Below are 21,537 nucleotides of genomic sequence, written 5' to 3'. Positions count from 1 at the left end.
CACACACACACACACAGAATCCGAAGCAGTCTCGGGCTCTGGAGCCCAACGTGGGGCTCAAACTCATGAGCCCTGAGATCATGACTTGAGCTGAAGTTGGAAGGTTAACCGACTGAGCCACCCAGGTGCCCCAAAAGAGCTTCCTTCTGTGTAAAACATACCTCAGAATAAACTAAACTTGACTTGGTAGGATAAACGTCCTCTCCCTTTTCTCCCTCTTCCTGCTACACCCTCTAAGAACTTCTGCCCTGCCCTGGAGAAGGTGGTTGTTTTCTCCACCCAGTTGTGTCTCCTGAGGGAAAAAGGCCCCTCCCCGAGGCAGCCCCTTACCTGTCTCTGAGTGGCAGCAAGCAGTCCTTCCCTTCAGCAGGGCACTGGGCTTCTCGTGCCGGCAGATGAGGGCCTGGCACCACTCACAGTGTTTCCGGACCTGGCAGCAGCTGCAGACACAGAGAACACGGGCTGGGCGGGAGCCTGGCAGGAGTGCTCGGCTGGTGCAGTGTCTGCCTAAAGAGCCTGCTGGGCAGCTCTGGGCTCTGAACCGGCCTTCCTGTGGAGGCCTCTGGAGGGACAGACACACACAGCAGGTGGCCGAGTGTCTTGCAGGATGGTGTCTTTTGGGGGAAGAGGCCAGCTAACAAGAGCACCTGTTGGTCACTTCAAGGAACCGCCTCTGTTTGCACAGCTCTGCTTTGGGCTTGCAGGGCAACCTGACCACCCACCCGGTTGCTCTGTCCATAAAGCAGCAGTTGGGTGACTCCCTAAATGTAGTAATGGCCTCAGCACTGCTGTCAGGACTGGGACAAAGCAGCCACTTCAGGCTGGCAGGGCTGTGAGGGCTTGGGGAGGGGAATCGTCCATCAGTATTGCCAGCAGCATGGCTGAACTGACCCGTGGAAAGAATGAAAGAATGAGTCATGAGTCTCTGTGGTTTTGAATCTCTCTCTGAGGACTAATACTCTCTAGTTGTGGCAAACCCAACCTCTTGGTGAACCTCTGTCACCCAGAGTCCTGAAGCATCAGAGTTATGAATGCTCCTGCCTTCTTCTGTGGGCAGGAATGAATAGTTTGCAGAGTTAGCATGAAAAAAGAGTCAGGGAGCCCAAAAGGAGGGCAGAGAAGCAAGCACGGAGTAAGACATTGATTACCTAGAGACACTTAGAGCTGTATCCTGTGGGATACTGCAGAGGACTTTGTTTCTACTCATTCTAACCTTGACATGGGCATAATCCATGCATCCACCCACCGGGGCTGGGCAGGGTCTCCTGGTGGACATGGGCCCGGAGTCAAGTGAGAAAACGATCCCCTGTTGCTGTGCTTCCCTCTTGGTACCTGGTGGTATCTCATGACCTCTACCCTAGCCCCTCTTTCCTGGTGCTGTCCTGGGAAGGCTACCAGGGCCCCCAAATCTTTGGGCAGCAGAGCCTAGAAGGAGCCCAAGACCTTTCCGCCCAACATACTTCTGCCACGGTGGTCAGAGCAGTCCATCTCAGCATGGCGCCCTCCTGATCGTAGAGTCCAAGATCGGGAAGGATCTAGAGGATCTGATTACAGATCCACCAGAGACTGTTCTTTTGCAGTCAGCTAGCAGTGGGCTTACTCCAGTCACTGCCTAACAAGGAGCATCCATCCCAGGGCAGTGAGACCAAGGCCTCCAGGTCCCTCTGGCATGAGATAAGCTGGTCCCAACCAACTATGCAACTCAGGAGGGCCCCATGCCTAGGCAACCAGCAGCCTGGTTGGGGTGAGGGCTTGGTTTCTGGCTCAGGGATTCTTTTTTAAAATGTTTATTTATTTTGAGAAAGGCGGGGGAAGAGGGAGAGAAGAAAAGAGGGGGAGGGAGAGGGAGAGGGAGAGGCAGAGCGAGGGAATCCCAAGCAGGCTCCACACTGAGTGTGGGGCCCAATGCAGGGTTCAACCTCACAACCATCATGACCTGAGCTGAAATCAAGAGTCACTTAACTGACTGAGCTACCCAAGTGCCCCTGGCTCAGGGATTCCGACCTTGGTCTTTGGCAAGGATAGGCTGGGAAAAGACAGAAGAGAGGAGGGACTGGCTGCCTCCTTGAGAATGAGAGAGGCTGCCCAGGAATCCTAAATTGTCCCTGTCTTCAGAGAATCTGGCAAAATTGCTTTTAAATCCCTTTGAAGAAGCTCACGGAGGCACCAAATCTTGTTCCTAAGACTCTGGAACCCTCCTGGCCATAGAAATAGGACTATGGAAATGATGGGTGTGCACACAGCTAGTCATGAGAACTGTCGTTGTGAGTGGCAGAGCCTGGGCTACGCCCCAGTCTCAACCAGAGCTGTCTGCCTACCACCTTTTCCAAGGCAGGCGAGAGTGGAACAGACACTGCTTGAAGTGGAAGGAAAGGCCAGCTCAATCGAACCTCATCCCTCACCACTTAATGCTGGCTTGGGCCAGGAGAAGGATGTGAAACTATGGCTCTGAGGGGCACTCCATTCGCTGCCAGAACCAGGTTGCCCCAACAGCAACAAACCAATAAATAAACAGGACAGAGACTCATAATTATCTGTCCAAATTCCAGACAACCTTAGAGGGCTGAAGTCTGGCTTCCTTCATTAACACACAGCCGCTTACTCCAGCCTTTGCCGGAATGGCCCATCCACTAGTCTCTGCCATGAGTTAATCCACACCGAGCTGACTGGTAGCCTTTAGTTATTCTGTGGATTCCTTGTGCATATCCAATTAGATATAAATTCTCAGAGGACTTGCTCTGTGAATTAGAGGTCTCTAGATATTTCCAGGGAATAAATCTGGCCAGCTGCTGCGAATACAGGACTTGGGTGTCTGCCTTTGTGGAGCAGTCCCGTTGGGAGATACAGGCGAGCAAGCAGGTCCAAGAACAGGGTGTCTACTGGCTCGGGAAGATGTTCTGTAAGAAGCAGGGCAGAAACTGAGTTTTGGAAGCTGAGGAGGGGCAGAGACATGGAGAAGGGGTGTCACCAGCCTGTCAAAATAACAACCAAGACCTTTGACGTGGCTTTGGGATTTGCAAAGTGACTTTGGCGGAGAGGAAGCACCTCTGCCACTTGCTAAATGAGGCTGAGAGCCATTTCTAGTTCCTCTGGAAAACCTGCACGTTGCTATCACAACTCTGAAGGCTCCAAACCCAATAGCAGGAGAGAGCATGTGCCTTTGCTTCTATGCCAGCTTCCAGCAATGTGCAGACTCACTGCTGGGGGACCTTCCCAGGATGTGTGTCCTTCACACAGCCTGGCTGTTACCTGAGTTCCTCTTGGCTTTGCTGACACCAGTCAGACACCACAGAATAAACCATGCTGAGGTGGCCCGGTTATCTGGGCATGCCGCAAATGTCCCGGACAGGGCCTCGAACTTAGGGGCAGCAAATACTTACTGTATCAGCACACATGCGATGATGAGGACAGCCAGGGCCACGATGGAGACCACCACCAAGGCGGTGATGGCTTGCTTCTTCTGGCTGGCGGCCACCACAGCCAGGAGGTCGGCATGCTCACAGCGTGCACCAACATACCCAGAATGGCAGCTGGGGAAGAAAGGAATGTCAGCATGCTCTTCTGATGGAAGGTCTTGTCCCCCCATCTTCCCCTAGGAAGGCTGGGCCAGAGGGACCCAAAGCCCTAGGAAAAGCCCAAAGGGGCCCCTCCAGCCTCTGCTATTGGATGCAAAGGGATCAGCAAACTCCCTGCCATTTCCCTGAATGGGCACCTCTTCCTTGGAGAATGAGGAGTAACTAATCGGCTTGCTCATCTGTGGAAGCATTCATTATCATTGTTACCATGTCAGATGGTGGGGATAGAGAAGGCAGCAAACGTGTTCAGGACACGAAGTTCATTTTGGCAGTTCATAAAAATCCAGGTTATTTTTAAACTAAGTGTGTGTATTCAGAATTCGATGGTGAGAGAGAGAACACACGCTAACCCAGAGGGAGACACAGGCTGTGGTTTGCTTTTTTATCCTCTTCATCACATTTAATTAGCCCTGCAACCATTTACCCAGTGCCTGGCACACGGGGTCGGGGTGGGGGCGTACTCAAGTAGGGGCCGGTGCCACTCTCTGGGAAATGCAGGACTTGAGAAGCCACTAGTCTGCTTCTCATTTCCAACACCACCTGGCCTCATTCCACTGGAGGAGGATCAGTAAAGGGCACAAAAGAGGCCATGCTCTTGAACGTGCACATGGCCTGTGAAGGGCAATACTGACACAAGGGGATATTATTACTGGTACTGCTAGTATCCAAGGGCTCTTTCGCTTCTGTAATAGCCTCCTCCTGTGTGCAGAAGGCTGTTGCTACTCCCTCCATATATATAACTCTTGCTTATGCTAACCTCCCCACCCCCTCAATCCTGGGGCAGCCACAAGTGGTTCTTGGAGGATGAACCCTCAGGAAAGGTTCTAGTCATAAGGAAGGGATGCTCATTTTCTGATGAAGGCATTTTTTCCCCCTCCAAGCATAGGGTTCTTCTCAACAGAAGATACTTTGCTTAGGTACAGGTCCCTTTGTTCGGGTGATTTTGTTATTATAAAGAAAATGGTTGATCACCATTGTCTTCTCAGGTGGGGAAGTTTCCTTCCCACAGGGGACTTCCCCAAGAGCAGCCCTGCACCAAACATCACACACTGGATTTAAAGTTGTGTTTTGGTTTCCCCCCCAGCCATGGCAGTGATAGCTGTAAACTTTTTTTTTTTTTTTTCCCAAGAGTCTACCTTTTGATGAAGTAGTCAGTCTCTCTCCTTCACTTTTAGATTTAAAGGCCTTTGAAGAACAAGGAGAAATAAAAGGGGATTAAGGGTTCTGGTTGCCTGCTATTGTGCCCAGGGCCAGCCCCAGGGGTGTTACATTTGTGGTTCCCCTACACCTGGACTCCTGGGCCACCAGACCCCAGATGCCAGAGGGATCCTTGGGGCCACAGGATAAACACAGTTATCTTTTTCTGGAACACAGGTTTTGCTCAATGTTAACAAAAATGTAATAATTTTCATGTTAAAGGAACAGGTAGTGTAGAGTTTAAGATCTGTGACAAACAGGAGATACTGCGAAAATTGCTGGTTAAGGCTTCACCCTGAACCACCACAGCATAGAAGCTTGTCTCTAGCACTGCTTAATGGAAAAGTCTTTCGTGGGGGCTCTTTGTCCCATAGCCCACTTGTTATATACCTTTCTTAAAGGGTTTTTTTTTTTTTTTTCAGTTTGAATTCAGGCCCTTGCTTTTCTGTTAAGGGTTATTGTACATTTCACCTACGTTTTCCCATTTGATCCTTGCACAGAAAAGTCAAAGTCATTTGCCTGTGTCACACTGCTAGACAAGAGAGAAATTCACACCCAGGTCTGTTTAGCCCAGAGTCTGGATTCTTGCTCATTCATCAGGCTGCTTCCCCCCACATACTCAAAAGGGATTGGGGTAAGAATGCCACAGGTTAAGCTCTTGATCAAACGTGCCTTTTGGTTTAGGCTCCAATCTTGAAAAGGTAAAAGAGATTTGAAGTTTTCAGTTCAACAAAGGTGCAAGTAAAGAAGCTGAGGAGGGCCAACTAGGACACAGGGCACCATGTAGGGTTCTCTACAGACCCGAGGACAAGAGAGCAGCTTCCAGATGCAGGAGGGACAAAGTCGTAGAGGGGGATCTCTAGCAAGACTTTCCTTAAAAAGGATCTAGATCACAGAACTCTTGACTGTCCCAGTCCTGGGCTGAGGGAGGAGACTGAGGGCCTGTGGGCCAGGGGCAGGTTTTTGTTTGGTTTTAATAACAAAATTATGTGAAGGTCAAAATCAAGAAACACCTCAACCTGTGGGCTGTGGAGAAAACAAAGGCACTGGCCTCTTCCCACTGGGGGAAGCAGACAGTGGACTGGACCGGAGGCTGATGGGCTAAGCAACAGTGGAGGTGCCACATAGATCGAAGCTGTCAGCATCCGGAGAGAACCCTGTATGGGGTCCCTGTTCCAGTCTGACCTTCAGTTTCACCCTGCACCCAGTTGGCTCCCTGTGGACTTCCACTTTTTGGTATTTGACACCCCCTCTCTGCAGGGCCTGAATCCTCTCCATTTTATCTCCCATAACCTAGGTTCCAGCCGACCCAAGATGCGCCCCCCCCCCCCCCCCCAGCCCAGTGTCAAATAAACCAGTGCCGGGCATATAGGCACATGGACATACCTGCCTGGTCTATGCATGATCACCTACCACTCTCCATTTGCCCATCTCACCTCCTGCCACCTTCTCTGACTGGAATGTTATTCCTTACTCTCCCCATCAGACTCCGTCTCAAAGATCACATTCTCCAAAAAGGTAATTTACAGACTCATTCCTTCACCCAGTCACCCATACATCCGTTTGCCTTATCTCTTTGCGTGGATCTAACTTCACCTCTTCTGAACGCCCTCAGAATCACTGCCCTCCCCACCAGCCTCACTTCAGGTCAGTCTCCGTGCTCCTTCGGGCAAGACCCAGGTCTACAAAGACTGGTGAACCACTGAACAGGAGGGGGCTGAGGAGGTTGGGCCTTGGGGTCAACTGTCACATTCCTCCTCGGGACTTGCAGCCAAGCCAATGGGACGTCTACAGACAGGTGTTTATGCTGCTTCCTCCCAGGGCAGTGCAGTGAGGATCTGTGTAACTATCTGTGAGAGGTCCAGGCTAAGCACTCCTATTTCCGAAATAGTCCTACTCTGACCTGCAGGCCCTTGGGAGAGAAGGATTCTAACACCTTCACAACCACTTGGTTCTGCAAACCTTACGGATTAACACATCAATGCTGGGGACTCCAAGAAAACCTGTTTAAATAAACGAGCGGCAGCCAAGCGCTAATTACAACACACACCATTTATTGCAGGCACTGTGCCAAACTTCCATATGAATCCATCTCTCTTATTCCCAACAATCACAGCTGCATGTGAGGTCAGCGTTGCTATTTACCTTCTTTACAGATGAGGAAACAGGGGCTTCTGGGTTTAAAAACTAACAATCTCAACCATGAAGGCTACCTTTCTAGGGTAATGCAGACTGGTCTGGAAGATACTCTGGGACAGTGATTTCGTGACAAGCTCACAAACCTCACTGCAAAAAGGCCAGGTTGCTCACTCCCCTGTAAAGAGGTCTCCTTGCTGTGGTGTGGCAAGGTGCCAAGATGCCCCCAGACGGTGTAGTCTTAACTCACTAAGAAAGATAACTCTTTGGGCTGGGTCACCTTTTGCTGATTTTCCATATTCTTCCTTCCAGAGGAACATTTCCCATTTGTGTGCTGGGCCCTTCACAACCAGCTCTGCCTCAAAAACACCCCTGGCAGGGGTCCTAGCCCACCGGGAAAGTCTTCATGTCAACAGGAATGCCCCAGTCACCTAGTGTCACGGCTGCAAACACTCACATTTCAGTCTCATTGAATTAGGGAGCCCAATGTGCCTATGAACGAAAACTTCTCCAGCGAGGCACAGGAGGCACACGGGTTGCTGCCTAACAGGCGAGACTCTAGGTCATGGCCTAGGTGAGCTCTGAGAATAGCAGATCTTAGCCCCAGGCAGCACAACTACAGCTGGGAGGCAGAATAACCTGTGGTTCAGATCCTTGGGCTTTACCCAAGATCAGAATTTCTCTGAAAATGGGTGTTTTGAAGAAAAGGCCAAAGGTAATTCTGATGAAGCCAGAGTTGAGAGCCACCATGAAGGTTTTACTAGTGACATCGACTTTGGCCGCCCACTGGAATTGCCTGGGGAACTTGAAAAAATCCTGATGTCCAGGCCATACCCTAGACCAACTGCATCAAAATCTCTGGGAGTAAGGCCTGAGTATTAGTATTTTTAAAGCTCCTCGATGATTCCCCCAGGCAGCTAAAGTTGACAGCCACAATTTAGAATTTTTGGCCTTGAGATTGCGGGAGGTTCTTTCTCCTCCCCAATCGTTGGTAGTAATGGGGATGCTTCGCAGTTGCTTTTTATAAGGTGGGGAAAAAGAAAAGTTTTGGTGACATGCCTTTTTTTTTTTTTTTTAAACTTCCCAAGCTTCTACTGATACCCGACTTAATTATGCCCATTATTTTAGGTACAAGTCACATAAGGAGGGGAAGAGTCATCTCACCTGGTTGCAAATGAATCATGCTTGACTCAGTTAAGGTCCTGTACTTTACCTCAAGTAGGTCTTGGTTCCCACCTGACTACACAGTACAACCACCAGGGAAGATTTGGAAAATGCCAAGGCCAAGGTCACACCCCCAGAAATGCCCATCCAAGTGGAGTGGGCACCCAGGTGATTCAAATGTGCATCCAGGCCTGAGAACCACTGAGGTAGAACTATTATTTAAGTACACAATCAAGAACCAACAACTCAAAACCTACTATTTCCAAGTCTCCTTTCTCCTTCCCTCCTTCTGGGCATTGCCCCAGGATGGTGGCTATAAAATGGGCCCCCTCCTATCAGGCGCAGGAGAAATGGGAGATGCTATCCCCTTGTTTAAGAAAGGAATCTGAATAAAATAGGAGTCGTTTTATCACAAGGGTGGAATGGAAAATGTGTAAGACTGAACATGTCCTTACATCATTTGACCGATTTCATCTGTCTAGAGTGGGTTTTGCCAAACTCAAGATTGTGGAATGCTGTTTTGTCTTCATAATTCTGAAATGAGGCTCTGGGATCCCATTCAGGCTATTTCCCCCAAATAAGAACCCAAACGAAAGAAGTGTACAGGAAAGAAAGAGTGCCACATAGAAGGGAAAAGGAGTCTGGCTGAGCTGCAAAAGGAGCCATTGTGGCTGGAGAGAAAGGCAATGTGCTCCAGCCAGGTGGATCCCCAAGGCCTTTTCATTTTGGTTACTAAGTCAAGAATGCTTTGGTGCTTTTCACAGGAGCACATTGTGGCTGTGGGCCTCTCCGTCTGAACAAGAAGAATGACATTATCCATGATACGCCTTTCTTTCTCCTGTGCTGAGGGCTTTAAGGCCTTCTGGTCCCCATGAGTTGCTAAGTTTTCCCCCTAAGTTCCTGTTTTGCCTGGTTCACAGGGCCCTTTTACAATTTTCAAAAAAAATATAATAATGCATATAGAGTTATGCTCTTAAATATTTTTTTCTTAAAAAAATTTCTCCAACCAGAAAAGGAATGTGTCTAAGCAAATTGGAAAGCACATAAATAACAAGGCAGAAAGTAAAAGCTCACATTGTTGCCCACGTCCCCAAATTGCAAACTGACATGTTTCTTTTTGAACTATTTCTCTGTACTTTTAAACGTAGTTTTGGGGTTTTTTGTGTTTTGTTTGTTTTACAATTTTGTGTCAGTATCTCATCTATCTCCTTACTATTTTGCTGTCATTAGAGAATTGCAAGTCATTTAAAATGTTGTGCAGTAATATATGTGCACAGTTTGCTTCACCAAACCCTTACCATTTAGGCAGTCTCCAATTATGATAGCATAACTACTGTCAGGTGATTACCTTAAGGCACACACTTTGTTTGCATTTGAGATTGTTTCCTCAGGATAGGGTCCCACGTGAGGGCACAACATGGTACAGACTTTGGAGCCAAAGTTTCCTGGGTTCAAATCTCAACCCCCACTTGAATGCCTGTGTGACCCTCAGCAAATTACTTAGCCTCTCTGTGCCACTGATTCTGCATCTTTAAAATAGGATAGTAAAACTTACGGAGTTGTTATAAGCACTTCACAAGATTGTGATGTGTCTGACACAAGTGCTGTGTAAGTGCTAAAAATGTAAATAAAAGGATGGCAGCATTTTTAATGCTCTTGAGAGACATTGTCTTTATAAACAATGATGTATTCTCTGGCAGGAGGCTAGTCCTCTGTCTTTTAGCCAAGTCTTTTGGCATAGGTCCTAAGATATGGTCTTCAATATGGGGGCCAAGGACCAAAGTGATTAAGGACCAAGGACCATGGTTTTAAAAATACGTTTACACTAACTTGCCTTTAACACGGACAAGTTCCATAGGGCTGGGGTAGGAGTGGGGGACCTGAGCACAAAGACACCTGTGTTCTGCTTACCCACTGTTGGCCTCTTAAGAAGTGGATTCGCAAAGTTCTATAGCTTCTCTGTCTCAAGGGCTGGGGAGTAGGGGTCTGGATGGGGTAAGGGCTTGCTCTCTGCAGCTCTGATCCCAGGGCCTCATGGACAGCATGGGTTCCATGGTCTACCCGCCTTCCATGGCTCCTTTTGGCAGGACCCTATAGCATCTTCCAGCTGCGGCAACGGTAACAATGCCTGGTAACAGAGCCCTTATGCTCTGCGGGGAACCAGGCTTGGATGTTCTCCACTGCTATCTGATAGGACTCCTGCAATGATGGAAACAGTCCATATCTGTGCTGGCAAACACAGTAGCCACTAGACCTGCAGGTGCTGAGTATTTGAAGTGTGGCTAGTGAGCTTTGGAAACTACATTTTAATTGAGTGAATTAATTTAAATAGCTCCGGGTGTCTAGAGGCTCTCATCCGGGACAGCAATAGCTATACACACATATGGTCACTGGGTCCTCACCACAATCCTGCGAAATATTAACATCCCCATTTTATACACAAAGAGACTGAGGATTAATGGGGCTAAGTCACTTGCGTAAGAGACTCCTGTCTGACCTCCAAATCCATGCCTTTAACTGCTGAGTTATCCTGCCTAGCGTGCGACTCTCAGTGTCTGCTTCTGGTGTGGGGAGAGAGAGAATGAGGACGTGCGCTTTCTCCAGACATATGGATGGAATGATGTCATAACTATTCTCTTGTTCAAAGTAAGCTCTACACCCAACGTGAGGCCTGAATCCATGACTCTGAGATCAAGAGTCACATGCTCTATGGACAGAGCCAGCCAGGTGCCCAAATGTCGTAACTTCTTAACCCCTCTACCCCACCATCTGGCAGCCGTTGAGATGAAACAAGATCTACGTCGAGTCACTCAAGCACCAAACTCTTGGTGGGGTTGGTGCGGGGTGGGGGGATACATCCTTAGTCACATCGCAGCCTGCTGGCACACTGATGGCACTCACTTCTCTGTGGATGTTTGGCTCTAGAATGTACTGTGGCCAGGGCCATGTGAGATGTTTTCCTTGGCTCAGCAATTTGTTTTCACACTTTGCTGTGGGAAAGTTAAGTCAGGGAGTTCAATCACTGAAGAGCATTTTGGACAGGTGAGAAACTTCTAACTGGTTGCCACTGGCTGACGACACTGGAACTTTTCTGAGTGTCTTCCTTCAACTGTTTTCCTTTGTTTGAAGGCTTCTGCAGGCAGCAGACCAACAGTGTGCTGCATTGGCCTCAGGGGAAAAACGGTGTGCAAGTCCCAACCCTGCATTTCTATGGCTTTATGATCTTTGGCAATCCTTCTTCCATTTGTTTCCTGATGTAATTGGGTTCTAGTGAGAATTAACTAAAGGAAGACACAAAATAAAATTGAGGGTTCATCGGAAACATAAATGTTTAAGGATTCTGTTCACTACCTTTGGCTATTTCTGACTAGTTATTTGTTTTAACTTTTTTTCTTTACCTCATATTTTATTTAGTGTGATGTGTCATTTTATTTAGGTTTTCCGGAAACCTAAAGACTATTGTTCTTATAAAAAACAAAGCTTTGGCGTGACAGTATTTTAGAAAGCGCTCCCTCTTTTGAGACTAGTCTTGGGTCACTGTGGGTTTTCTTTATATGGCCTTGACAGATAGTGGCCTTACCTCAAGGTATGTTGGTTTTATTGACCAGAATGTCAATAAATTGACCAGAATGTCAGTGACCCAAATCTGGGGTGGTTCCTAAGAGTGAGAACAGAATGTTCTGCTTTCTCTGCATGGACTCAGAGTTTCTGGACCAGTGGGAATTAATTAATTATCGCATTCTTCTAGGCGCTGTAAATACAAAGGGCATAAGGTGTGGTCTTGTCCTCACCAAGCTTACAAGCTCACATGGCAGAAGTGAGCAAAGTGGGCTGGTGTGAGGGGAGCAGAAGTGGCAGCGGAATGATCAGGGGCTGACATCTGCTTCAGTGTTGGGGAACAGGGGAGAGAGAGGTGGAAATGAGAAGCGGAGAGGGCAAGCCCTGTCTGGGGCTGGTGGGGCAGGTGCACCTGTGTTCCAGCCACATGGCACATTTGGGAGTTCAGGCCTGATGCTGCCTATTCAAGAGGGCTGGGCATCCGTATGGAGAGTGAAACCTGACTTCTAAAATCCTGACAACTAACTAAAACTACCAAAGAACAACGCAGATCATCACCTACCACTATGTAAAACTTATCTGTTGGCTGAATACCACCCCCTGGACTGTCAAGATCCAGTGGGGAAACTGAGGTAAAGAGGTGGTAATTGCTTGCATTGCTGTGCATCCCCACAGATGGTCAGCTTTTCCAAACCACAAGACTGGCCCAGCTGTTTCCAGAGATCCTGCACTCAGCCCACAGAAAGGACTTTAAGTCTGTGGTCAAGGCAAAGAACCTGAGAATGACCTTGACCTTTTTCTTCACATGCTGGGGAAAGGTGCCAACACCGTTCTTGGAAACAAAAGAGCTTAGTGATTTGAGGTGTTAAAAAACAAAATTCAATTGAGTACATTTTATAAATTTTTTTTTAATGTTTATTTTTTGAGAGACAGAGTGTGAGTGGGGGAGAGGCAGAGAGAGAGGGAGACAGAATCTGAAGCAGGCTCCAGGCTCTGAGCTGTCAGCACAGAGCCTGGCACAGGGCTCGAACTCATGAACTCATGAGATCCCCATGATCTGAGCCGAAGTTGGACGCTTAACCGATTGAGCCACCCAGGTGCCCCCAACTTTGTAAATTTTAAGATCAAATTAGAAAGGAGCTCCAAGGAGCTGTATGAGATGGAAGACTTGTATAAGCAGGAGGGGGCAGGGACAGGGAAAGAGTGGATGACCTCATCTTTCTTTGGGGGACAGAAGGGGTCTATCAGGTGAATTACCTCACTAGAGCACACCAGGAAATTCCAGCCTGACTAGCTAAGCACATTTCTGGTGAAGGCTGAAACTGCAATTAGGTTAGGTATTAAGTTTTGGTTTGGTGATGTGGACTTAGCACAAGAGACTCCATTTTGGACCTGCTGTCCTTTTTTTAAACAGAGGTGAACTTGTACTTATTTATTTTTTTGTAACAGAGGTGAACTTTTTAAGGCTGAGACAGAGTGCCCTCTGGGGCAGTGGCTGAGAACATGGGCTTGGTAGGTGGAATTGATCAGCCTGAATCCCATGCTCTACCATTAACTCGCTCTGGGACTCTGGGAAAACTGCTCCTGTGAGCCGACTCAGTTTTCTCATTTCTACAACAAGAATTCCCACTTGAGGATGGAGTTGTGAGGACTCCATGAGTCACTGTATATAGAGTGCTGGGAACCATGCCTGGCACATAGCTGCAGTTTTTATTGAAAGCTGATTATTAATAGAAATATTTATAATGTGGATGCGGGGAGGGACAGCCGGTCATCCTGATTATCAAAATGCAATGGTGTGTAAATGTGATGGACAGTCACCTCCCTGAGCCAAGAGTGGGGCTTGGGGCACAGACCGAAGAGGCTAAGAAAAGCACTTGCCCCTCCCCTGCTTTCAGAGGGCTTCCGCCAGCTGGCTGGGGGTCTCAGCCACAGATGAGGTTGTTGTTTTGACTCATCTGATGACCCAGGCTTGAGGTTGCCCGCTCTCGAAAAGTTTATACCAGCCTCTCATCTGGTGGGGAGGCACCCGAGGAAGGAAAACTAAACTGACACAAATTTGGTCAGAACTCGGCAAAGATTTGCCCTCTTTCTTCAAAGAGGATCCTCCCCACCTGTAGACGGGTGCACTGGGCACTGCTGGAGGGTCAAATGCCTTCGGCCTGCTGCATTGGGGGGCTTCCTGATGTCTGGGCCAGAGGTAAAACTTCCCTTCAGGGCTAGTGTTTTCCACAATGACTTGGCTACTAACAAAAAGTCCCTCAGGGCCCCCTATGTGTATTTGAATAAAAATGATCATGAATAATGATTGACTGTCATCATCACTGTGCTTTGCGTTTACAGGGTAGGGAGGGCTCAAGCTCTGGGGACAAGACCTGGGGGCCTCCCACAGTCCTGTCTGGAGGAAGGTAGCTGGCATGCTTCTCCAGGTGAGGCTCAGAGCCACCTGAGGGGCCTGTCCATGTTCATACAGCTGCATCTCAGGAAGAGGATCGTCCAGCCCACCACTTTACTGTGGCAGCTCTCTGGACCCACAATCTCTCCTGGGCTAAAGCATCAGATACCCTTAGCATCATAGTTAAGAACTCAGCATCAGGAGCCAGATTATCTGAGTCTGAACGTGAGCTCTGCTATGCGACCTGGGCACAACCTCTCTGTGGGTTCATTATGGGGATTACATGAGTTAACATATGGCGAATGCTTGGAAGTCTGGCATGAAGCAAAAGCTCAATAAATGCCAGCTTTTGTTCACATTTACTATTACTTACTGGTGCTATTAAGTTGAACCAAATGGAATTGCTGCCTTTCCAGCATTTGTGACCTATAAAAATGGCAACTTCATATAGATGGGTGGTTTTTTTTTACATTTCTTTTTTTTTTTTTTCAACGTTTATTTATTTATTTTTGGGACAGAGAGAGACAGAGCATGAACGGGGGAGGGGCAGAGAGAGAGGGAGACACAGAATCGGAAACAGGCTCCAGGCTCCGAGCCATCAGCCCAGAGCCTGACGCGGGGCTCAAACTCATGGACCGCGAGATTGTGACCTGGCTGAAGTCGGACGCTTAACCGACTGCGCCACCCAGGCGCCCCATAGATGGGTGGTTTTTAATGGGGGTGGAGGTTCCCTCCCATCTCCTAGGGGACATGTGGCAATCTGGAGACTGTGAGATGGCAGTGCTACTGGCACCTAGTGGGTAGAGGCCAGGGATGCTAACAGGAGAATTCCAACAGCAAAGACTTATCCAGCCCCAAAGTCAATAGTGCCAAGGGTGAGTAGGGGGCCACCTAATAGTATTCTACTATGCACAGATTTTTATTTTTATTTTTTTAACGTTTTTATTTATTTTTGAGACAGAGAGAGACAGAGCATGAACAGGGGAGGGGTAGAGAGAGAGGGAGACACAGAATCTGAAACAGGCTCCAGGCTCGGAGCTGTCAGCACAGAGCCCGACGAGGGGCTCGAACTCACGGACCGTGAGATCATGACCTGAGCCGAAGTCGGACGCTTAACCGACCAAGCCACCCAGGTGCCCCTGCACAGATTGTCTTAAAACATCCCTTTTTAAAACCAACATGGCTCCCACTGCCTAGAGAAGGAAGGCTCACTTCCAATAGGCTCTGGCCTCCAATTTGTCTCCAGTCTTGTCTCCTCCTGCTGTAGCCACAAAAGGTAGCCTATAACAGCAGGTCCTTCAACACTCCGGGTCTGAAATAACCTCTCTGCTCTCCCCACTAGGCAAACCCTAACACCTGCTCCGGGGAGTTTCTCCCAAAGCGCCTTTCTGTCCAGCCTGGCTGACCACGGCGATCCCTGGTGGCTCTTAACTAATGTGACTCCCGGGTCCCATTCCTAGAGATTACGATTCAGTGGGTTGGGGTGGGGCTCAGCCATACTTTCAGAAGCCCCAGGGGGCTCATGCTCTCCCTGGTGTGGAAACCACCGTGCCCTGGCAGGCATCTTTATTTCGAAGCTGTTCTTTGTTCTGTTACCACTTATGTACACTAACCGTTTGCAGGCACTTCCAGCTTATTTTATTAGCTGTGCTGTAAAGATGCTGGAGGGCAAAGACCTCTTTTTGGAGACTTGCTACTTGGAGGGATCCAACCCAGTGCCTTGCCCTCCACAAATTCTAACTGGTGAATTAAACCTGAATCCAGGAATTTTCAGATTTTGCTGAACCCAAGAGTGACCTGAGGTGCTTGCTGAAAATGCAGATTTCCAGGCTCCAACCCCTAGCGGTTATGCCTCAGTGGCTTGGGCGAGGGCCCTGGAACCTGAATGTTTAACCTGTTTTATTATTTTTAAAAAATGTTTATTGATTTATTGAGGGGGGGAGGGGCAGAGAGAGATAGGACGAGGGAGAGAGAGAATCCCAAGCAGGCTCCACACTGTCAGCGCAGAGCCCAACTCGGGGCTCGATCCCACAAACCCTGAGATCATGACCTGAGCTGAAAGCAAGAGTCGGACGCTTAACCCGCTGAACCCGCTGAACCACCCAGGCGCACTAGCCAGCTGGGTTTGAAGCAGGTGTCCCTCAGCCTGTTTTCTGATCCTCCAACATGCCCAGCCTCAGGGGTCTCAGGCATGCGTTATGGAAGTCAATGTCCCTTTAATTGGTTGCTGGGACGCCTCCAGCCCCAGGACCCCAGGATACCAGGGAACACTTACACACATGCTGGCTTGTCTTCCTGCACCAAAAATCTGCAGGTTCCATGGAAGCAGAACTGACTGTGGGAATCTGGGCAGTCATTAAAATGGGACACCACAGCTGCGGCCACAGGCGGGTCTGCTGGGGAAAGAAAAGACATTTGGCTCAGATCCGGATTAGCCAGACACACCCACAGGTCCCTACCTCACCGATCAAGTTGCAGAGGAACCCTGATGGCTGGGATTTCTGGTCCCTAGCAGCATTTCCTGGTCAGCTCTCCTTCACTTTCTAACAACTAGTCCAGGACCAGAGACATCTGTGTCACGTGCTTTCCAGCGGGGCTTTATTATTTACTTATCTTCGTAGAAAACAAAACAATCTCTTCAAAAGATTCAGTGCTATTCAGAGGTACCAGAGCAGTTTTAGCTACCAGTGCGTTTAAAACCTATTACCTGCGTGACCTAATTTTACTTTTGTAAAGTGACCGTGATCATTCTCTTAAGATAGGCTTCATGAAACTCTGTTTTAAAGACAAGAAACCAGAATGTAGTTACAGAGGAGTTCTAAATAACCATTAAATTGATGCTGAGGAAGAACGGTTCATGATACAAAAAGGGGTTCATGACATATTATTGTAAGTGAAATTAGGTACATTTCCAACGTGGTCTGTATAGGATTCTACTTAAATAAACAGAAATTTAGATCCAAAGAAGTCCGGGAAAGCTGTACATAAAAAATGGTAGCAAGAGCTTCTCTGGGGCAGGGTGCTTGGGAGTGATGCTGCCACGAAGAGGACTTAAAGCCCAGAAGTCCATCTGGGAGCAGCACAGACAGTACTGGGAAAGCTGGGAGTGGGCGGCAAAGGCAGTGGAGTGGGGGGCAGGGATGGGTCCCAGTTGCAGCTCTGACACCTGTAACTCATAAGAGCTTGGGGTGTCACCAAGCCTGTCAGGATTTTCCTTCCTTGGCTTTCAGATAGGAATAAAAACAGCCAGCCACTGACCACCCTAAGCGCCTCACTATGGCTTACTTTATTAGACTCCAATAGCCCTGTTTTGTCCAAATAACACTTGAGACGCAGTAGGTAGCTAGTTTACAATGGCGTGATAGATGCAGCTGCCACTGCTTCTTTCAAAAGGTCCTCTTATGTTTGTGTTTTGGGGAGTGAGTCTTCCTCACTTATGTATATATTTTTTTGAGAGAGAGAGAGTGTGTGGGTGAGCAGGGGAGGGGCAGAGAGAGAGAGAGGGAGGGGGGAGGGAGGGAGGGAGGGAATCTCAAGCAGGCTCTCACAGACCCTGATGCAGGGCTCAATCTCACGAACCACAAGATCATGACCTGAGCCAAAGTCAAGAGTCAGACACTTAACTGACTGAGCCACCCAGGTGCCCTTCCCACTTATTTATTTATTTATTTATTTATTTATTTATTTATTTGGCAAAAACATGTTCTTAGAACTCTTGCTCTTTGAGAAAAGGCGGTCCATTTCTTATTGTGGGGTTTTAGACTACCACTAAATATTAAAACCACATTCCTATCTCTCCAGGAATTGCTTCTAGAAGTATAATATTTGGAAATCTCATAATTCCAGTAGAAAAAGCAGAGGGTGAAAATTCAAGATTCCTTGATGCAGAAGGTGAGAGAATGCTTAGTGGCTATGAACATGGGCTTAAGCAGAGAGGGGTTCGAATCCTGCCCCTACCACCTGGATGAAGGACTGCTTGAGCTTTTTTAGCCTGCTTCTGCCATGGGGGGTCCACCTGCTTCCTGGGTGGCTCTGAGGGCTGAACTAGGCAAAAGTTGTTCAGTACTGTACTCAACCAATCGTCTGGTACATATCATTCAGCTGCTGCTCTTCCGTCATGATCACTGATAGTCCCAAGATGCTAAAGAACCTCCATATGCGGTAAGACCATTACTGTATATAATCTCTCCCTGCTGCCATAAATCCAGCGTAGTGTAACTAAAAGTCCAAGCGTCCTTATATACTTTCACGTGTGAGGACAGGCAGAGATGCCCAAAGCCAGGTGGAGATGTCGACCCAGAGCTGCTGGCCAGTCTTGCTGTCCCTGTCTAGCAGCTGCCTCCAGGACATGTGCTCCAAGTGCCTCTGCTGGTTACAGTTACCTATGAGTCCCAGGCCTGGGTAGTTGATGAATGGGCTTGGTCACTGGCTGACAGTGGACACTGGGATGTTGAGGCTGGAAAGATCTGCTGCGGTTCTCATAACTGGCTTCTCTGTGTTCATCAAACTTGTTGAGGAGCAAATACAGAATGATGAAGGGCTAGTGAATCTAATTTGATGTAGACCCTGAAAAAGGCTTTTGATAAGCTCCACAAAAGGCCATTTAGAAGACTACCTCCAAGTGGCTAGTGGGAGACCCCGTCAGGGCTCAGAGTTGGGCTCTTCATACGTGGTCTGTGGACCAGCAGCTTTACGTCCCCTGGAGTTCGTCAGAAGGCCAACTTCACAGTCCATACCCTAGACATACTGAATTAGGGTCTTGGGGATGGTGCCCAGGAATCTGTGTGACAAGCTCTCTGGGTGATTTTTTTCAAAAGTCAGGTTTACTGGGATAGAATTGATATAGAGTACCTGTGCCCTTCAGGTGATTCTGCTAGGCACAGGCTGAGACACAGGCTTGTATCACACATGATACATCAGGGGTCTTGAAAGGGACCCTTTTTGGAGCTGGTCATCTGTCAGCTCTTCAAAATATAAATGACACTAAGACTCGAGATCTGCTAACAGTCTTTGTAGCAAAGTGTCAGGTCAATAGATACAAACTACCAGAAGAACTCCGGATCTGTCTTTGGGAGAACTACTCTCCAAAACCGATTGGTAAGGAGGAGACCCAATGCCATGATCTCATTCAGCCTGTATTTATGGATATTTTGCCTCATCTCATAAATGACTCAAGGAATCTTTATAAAAATAGATACCATAAAAAGGGAATGAAAATGGGAAAGGCGTGTGTGTGTGAGAGAGACAGACAGAGGCAGAGAAGGGGAGGAGAGGGGGGAAAGAGAGGAACCGAGGGAGACCGAGATGGGCAGTGCGAAAGGGAAGGAGAGATGAGGACAAAGAAAAATAAGATGGGGTGGAAAAGAGCAAAGAAGTTTGTTATCTGGTTAGTACATGACACACATTAGGACACATGTATGTGCTGAAGCTGAGTGGCAAATGGAGCCCTATGTCTCCTAGCACAGTCTATGCAAGGGTGCACATGGGCCAGTAGATGTAAATGCACTTGTTTTTGCACATGCAGGACAGGCTCAGCTTTGCCCGAGTCTATGGTCACAGAGCAACTTTTCTTTGTGGCTGCCTTTGAAGAGGATTTAAAAAAAATTCTTTTTTCTTACATTTATTTATTTTTGAGAGACAGAGTGAGACAAAGTGAGAGTTGGGGAGGGGCAGAGAGAGAGGGAGACACAGGATCGGAAGCAGGCTCCAGGCTCTGAGCTGTCAGCACAGAGCCCGACGCGGGGCTCGAACCCACAGACCGTGAGATCATGACCTGAGCTGAAGTCGGACGCTCAACTGACTGAGCCACCCAGACGCCCCCTTTTGAAGAGGATCTTATGTGTTACCGTGGACAATATCCTCCTGGATTTCCTGGAGTCCATGCAGAGGCATCCGCCAGTGTAAACCCTCCCTGGGTCACCCAGCTCACTAAGAAGCCAAAGCCCAGGCAATGAGGAAGCTCTCTGCCACCGTCATGGGGATGGCAGCTAACGCACACTGGTTTTGCTGTCTGCAGTCAGAGACCAGGATGAGGATAGGAGTCTGATGTAGAACCCGAGCCCTGGCCTTCCATAATCCCACCTTCCTGACTTGGCCCAAGGCAGTGAGGTGCCAAGGGAGCTCGATGCCAGTCAACTAAACAATGCCAGATCATTAAAATGATGTTTATTTGTTTGTTTATTTATTTTTGAAAAAATGTTTGTAGAGCCCGACGCGGGTTCGAACTCGTAAACCGCAAGATCGTGACCTGATTCGAAGTCAGACGCTTAACCGACTGAGCCACCCGGGCGGCCCAAACAATGTTTATTTTTAAAACCTTTTTCCTGATCATAAAAGCGATACATCACTGTAGAAACCCTTTTGTAAATGCCAACATAAAGTTAAACAAAAGCACCTTAGAGAATAAAACCCATTTTTATCCACCACTTAGAGAACTACGTCAGTACACAGTGCACATGTGCACTCATGTAAAATTACGGTTTCCTTCTGTTACTTGCATTTTTTCCCCTTGATATAATCACAAACATCTTAAAAGTGAGCAGTTAGTCCAAGAATGTGCACAGGGTGAAGTCCTGGTCCCTGACCCCAAGAAGTTCAATGTGTGTAATGCGTAGGGCAGGTTCTGTTTCTAGTGTACTCTTGGCAGCTTTGGGGGACGTGACCTGCACTTGAGAAGAGAATCCAACAATGGTCCCCAAGGGTGAGCCACACTGTAGCCCTGAGCTTTCACGGAGCCATCTTGGTGCGAGCCAGCCACAGAATGGAGGCAGGCACTGGGCCCGTCTGGCCCTAGGGGTGGCGTGTGGGCCTCCGGGGCTCATGTGCCTAAAAGGCACATGCAAAGTGTGAAGCCACGGTGAGGGGCAGTGACTGTTCTTGTTCCAGGGCTTCGAAAGATTTTTTATTTATTTTTTTAATGTTTATTAACTTTTGAGAGAGAGAGAGACAGAGACAGAGTGAGTGCAGGGGAGGGGCAGGGAGAGAGAGAGGAAGACATAGAATCTGAAGCAGGTTCTGTGCCTGACGTGGGGCTTGAGCTCACAAACCGCGAGATCATGACGGGAGCTGAAGTTGGATACTTGACTGGCCACCAAGGCCATGTTCCAGGGCTTCTAAAGATGATTGTCTCAGATACCGCCAGAATCGGCGGGGAAAACCCCAATACTGCAGCACGGTCAGCCCAGACAGACAAGACCGTTCCTACTGATGTTCAAAGCTTCCCCAAGGTTCAGGAGGAAAGGGAGTCTGTGGGAGGTTGGGGAGGGGAGAAGAGGGCTTACCACTTTCTGACTGTGCACTGTGTGCCAGGTGGTGTTCATAGATCACTTCTCCAAACTAGGCAGGGTAGGCAGTAATAGGTGGAGGATTTGCTCAGTAATTTAAGTAAAAATGAGCTTTACTAGGAAACCTCCAAATTCCCAGCATCATCCCAGAGAATGAGTCTCTCTTTTTCCCTTCCTCCTTATCTCTCTCTCTCCCCTCCTCCTTTCTCTACCTTCCTCCACTCTCTGG

The 21,537-nt window shown here is 48.3% G+C and overlaps 1 protein-coding gene across 7 annotated transcripts in view; it reads right to left on the bottom strand.

Moving 5' to 3' along the window:
- TGFA (transforming growth factor alpha) overlaps positions 1 to 21,537 on the bottom strand; it is a 117,122-nt gene that overhangs the window by 12,361 nt on the left and 83,224 nt on the right. For 4 of the 7 annotated variants that reach the window (XM_086700915.1, XM_086700912.1, XM_086700914.1 and 1 more), the window contains exons 3-5: positions 16,301 to 16,421; positions 3,381 to 3,530; positions 331 to 440 (exon numbers count right to left, since the gene is read on the bottom strand). In XM_086700915.1, the coding sequence (XP_086557041.1) occupies positions 331 to 440; positions 3,381 to 3,530; positions 16,301 to 16,421 (381 nt within the window). The remainder of the gene's footprint in view (positions 1 to 330; positions 441 to 3,380; positions 3,531 to 16,300; positions 16,422 to 21,537) is intronic. The other 3 variants (XM_086700917.1, XM_086700913.1, XM_086700918.1) reach the window with 1 other exon arrangement.

Source organism: Puma concolor, chromosome A3, assembly GCF_028749965.1.
Source record: "Puma concolor isolate L17-30 chromosome A3, mPumCon1.1.hap2, whole genome shotgun sequence".
NCBI classification, from domain to species: Eukaryota; Metazoa; Chordata; class Mammalia; order Carnivora; family Felidae; genus Puma; species Puma concolor.
The sequence above is the reverse complement of the archived record's forward strand: the minus strand, read 5'-3'. Positions and strand labels throughout refer to the sequence as shown.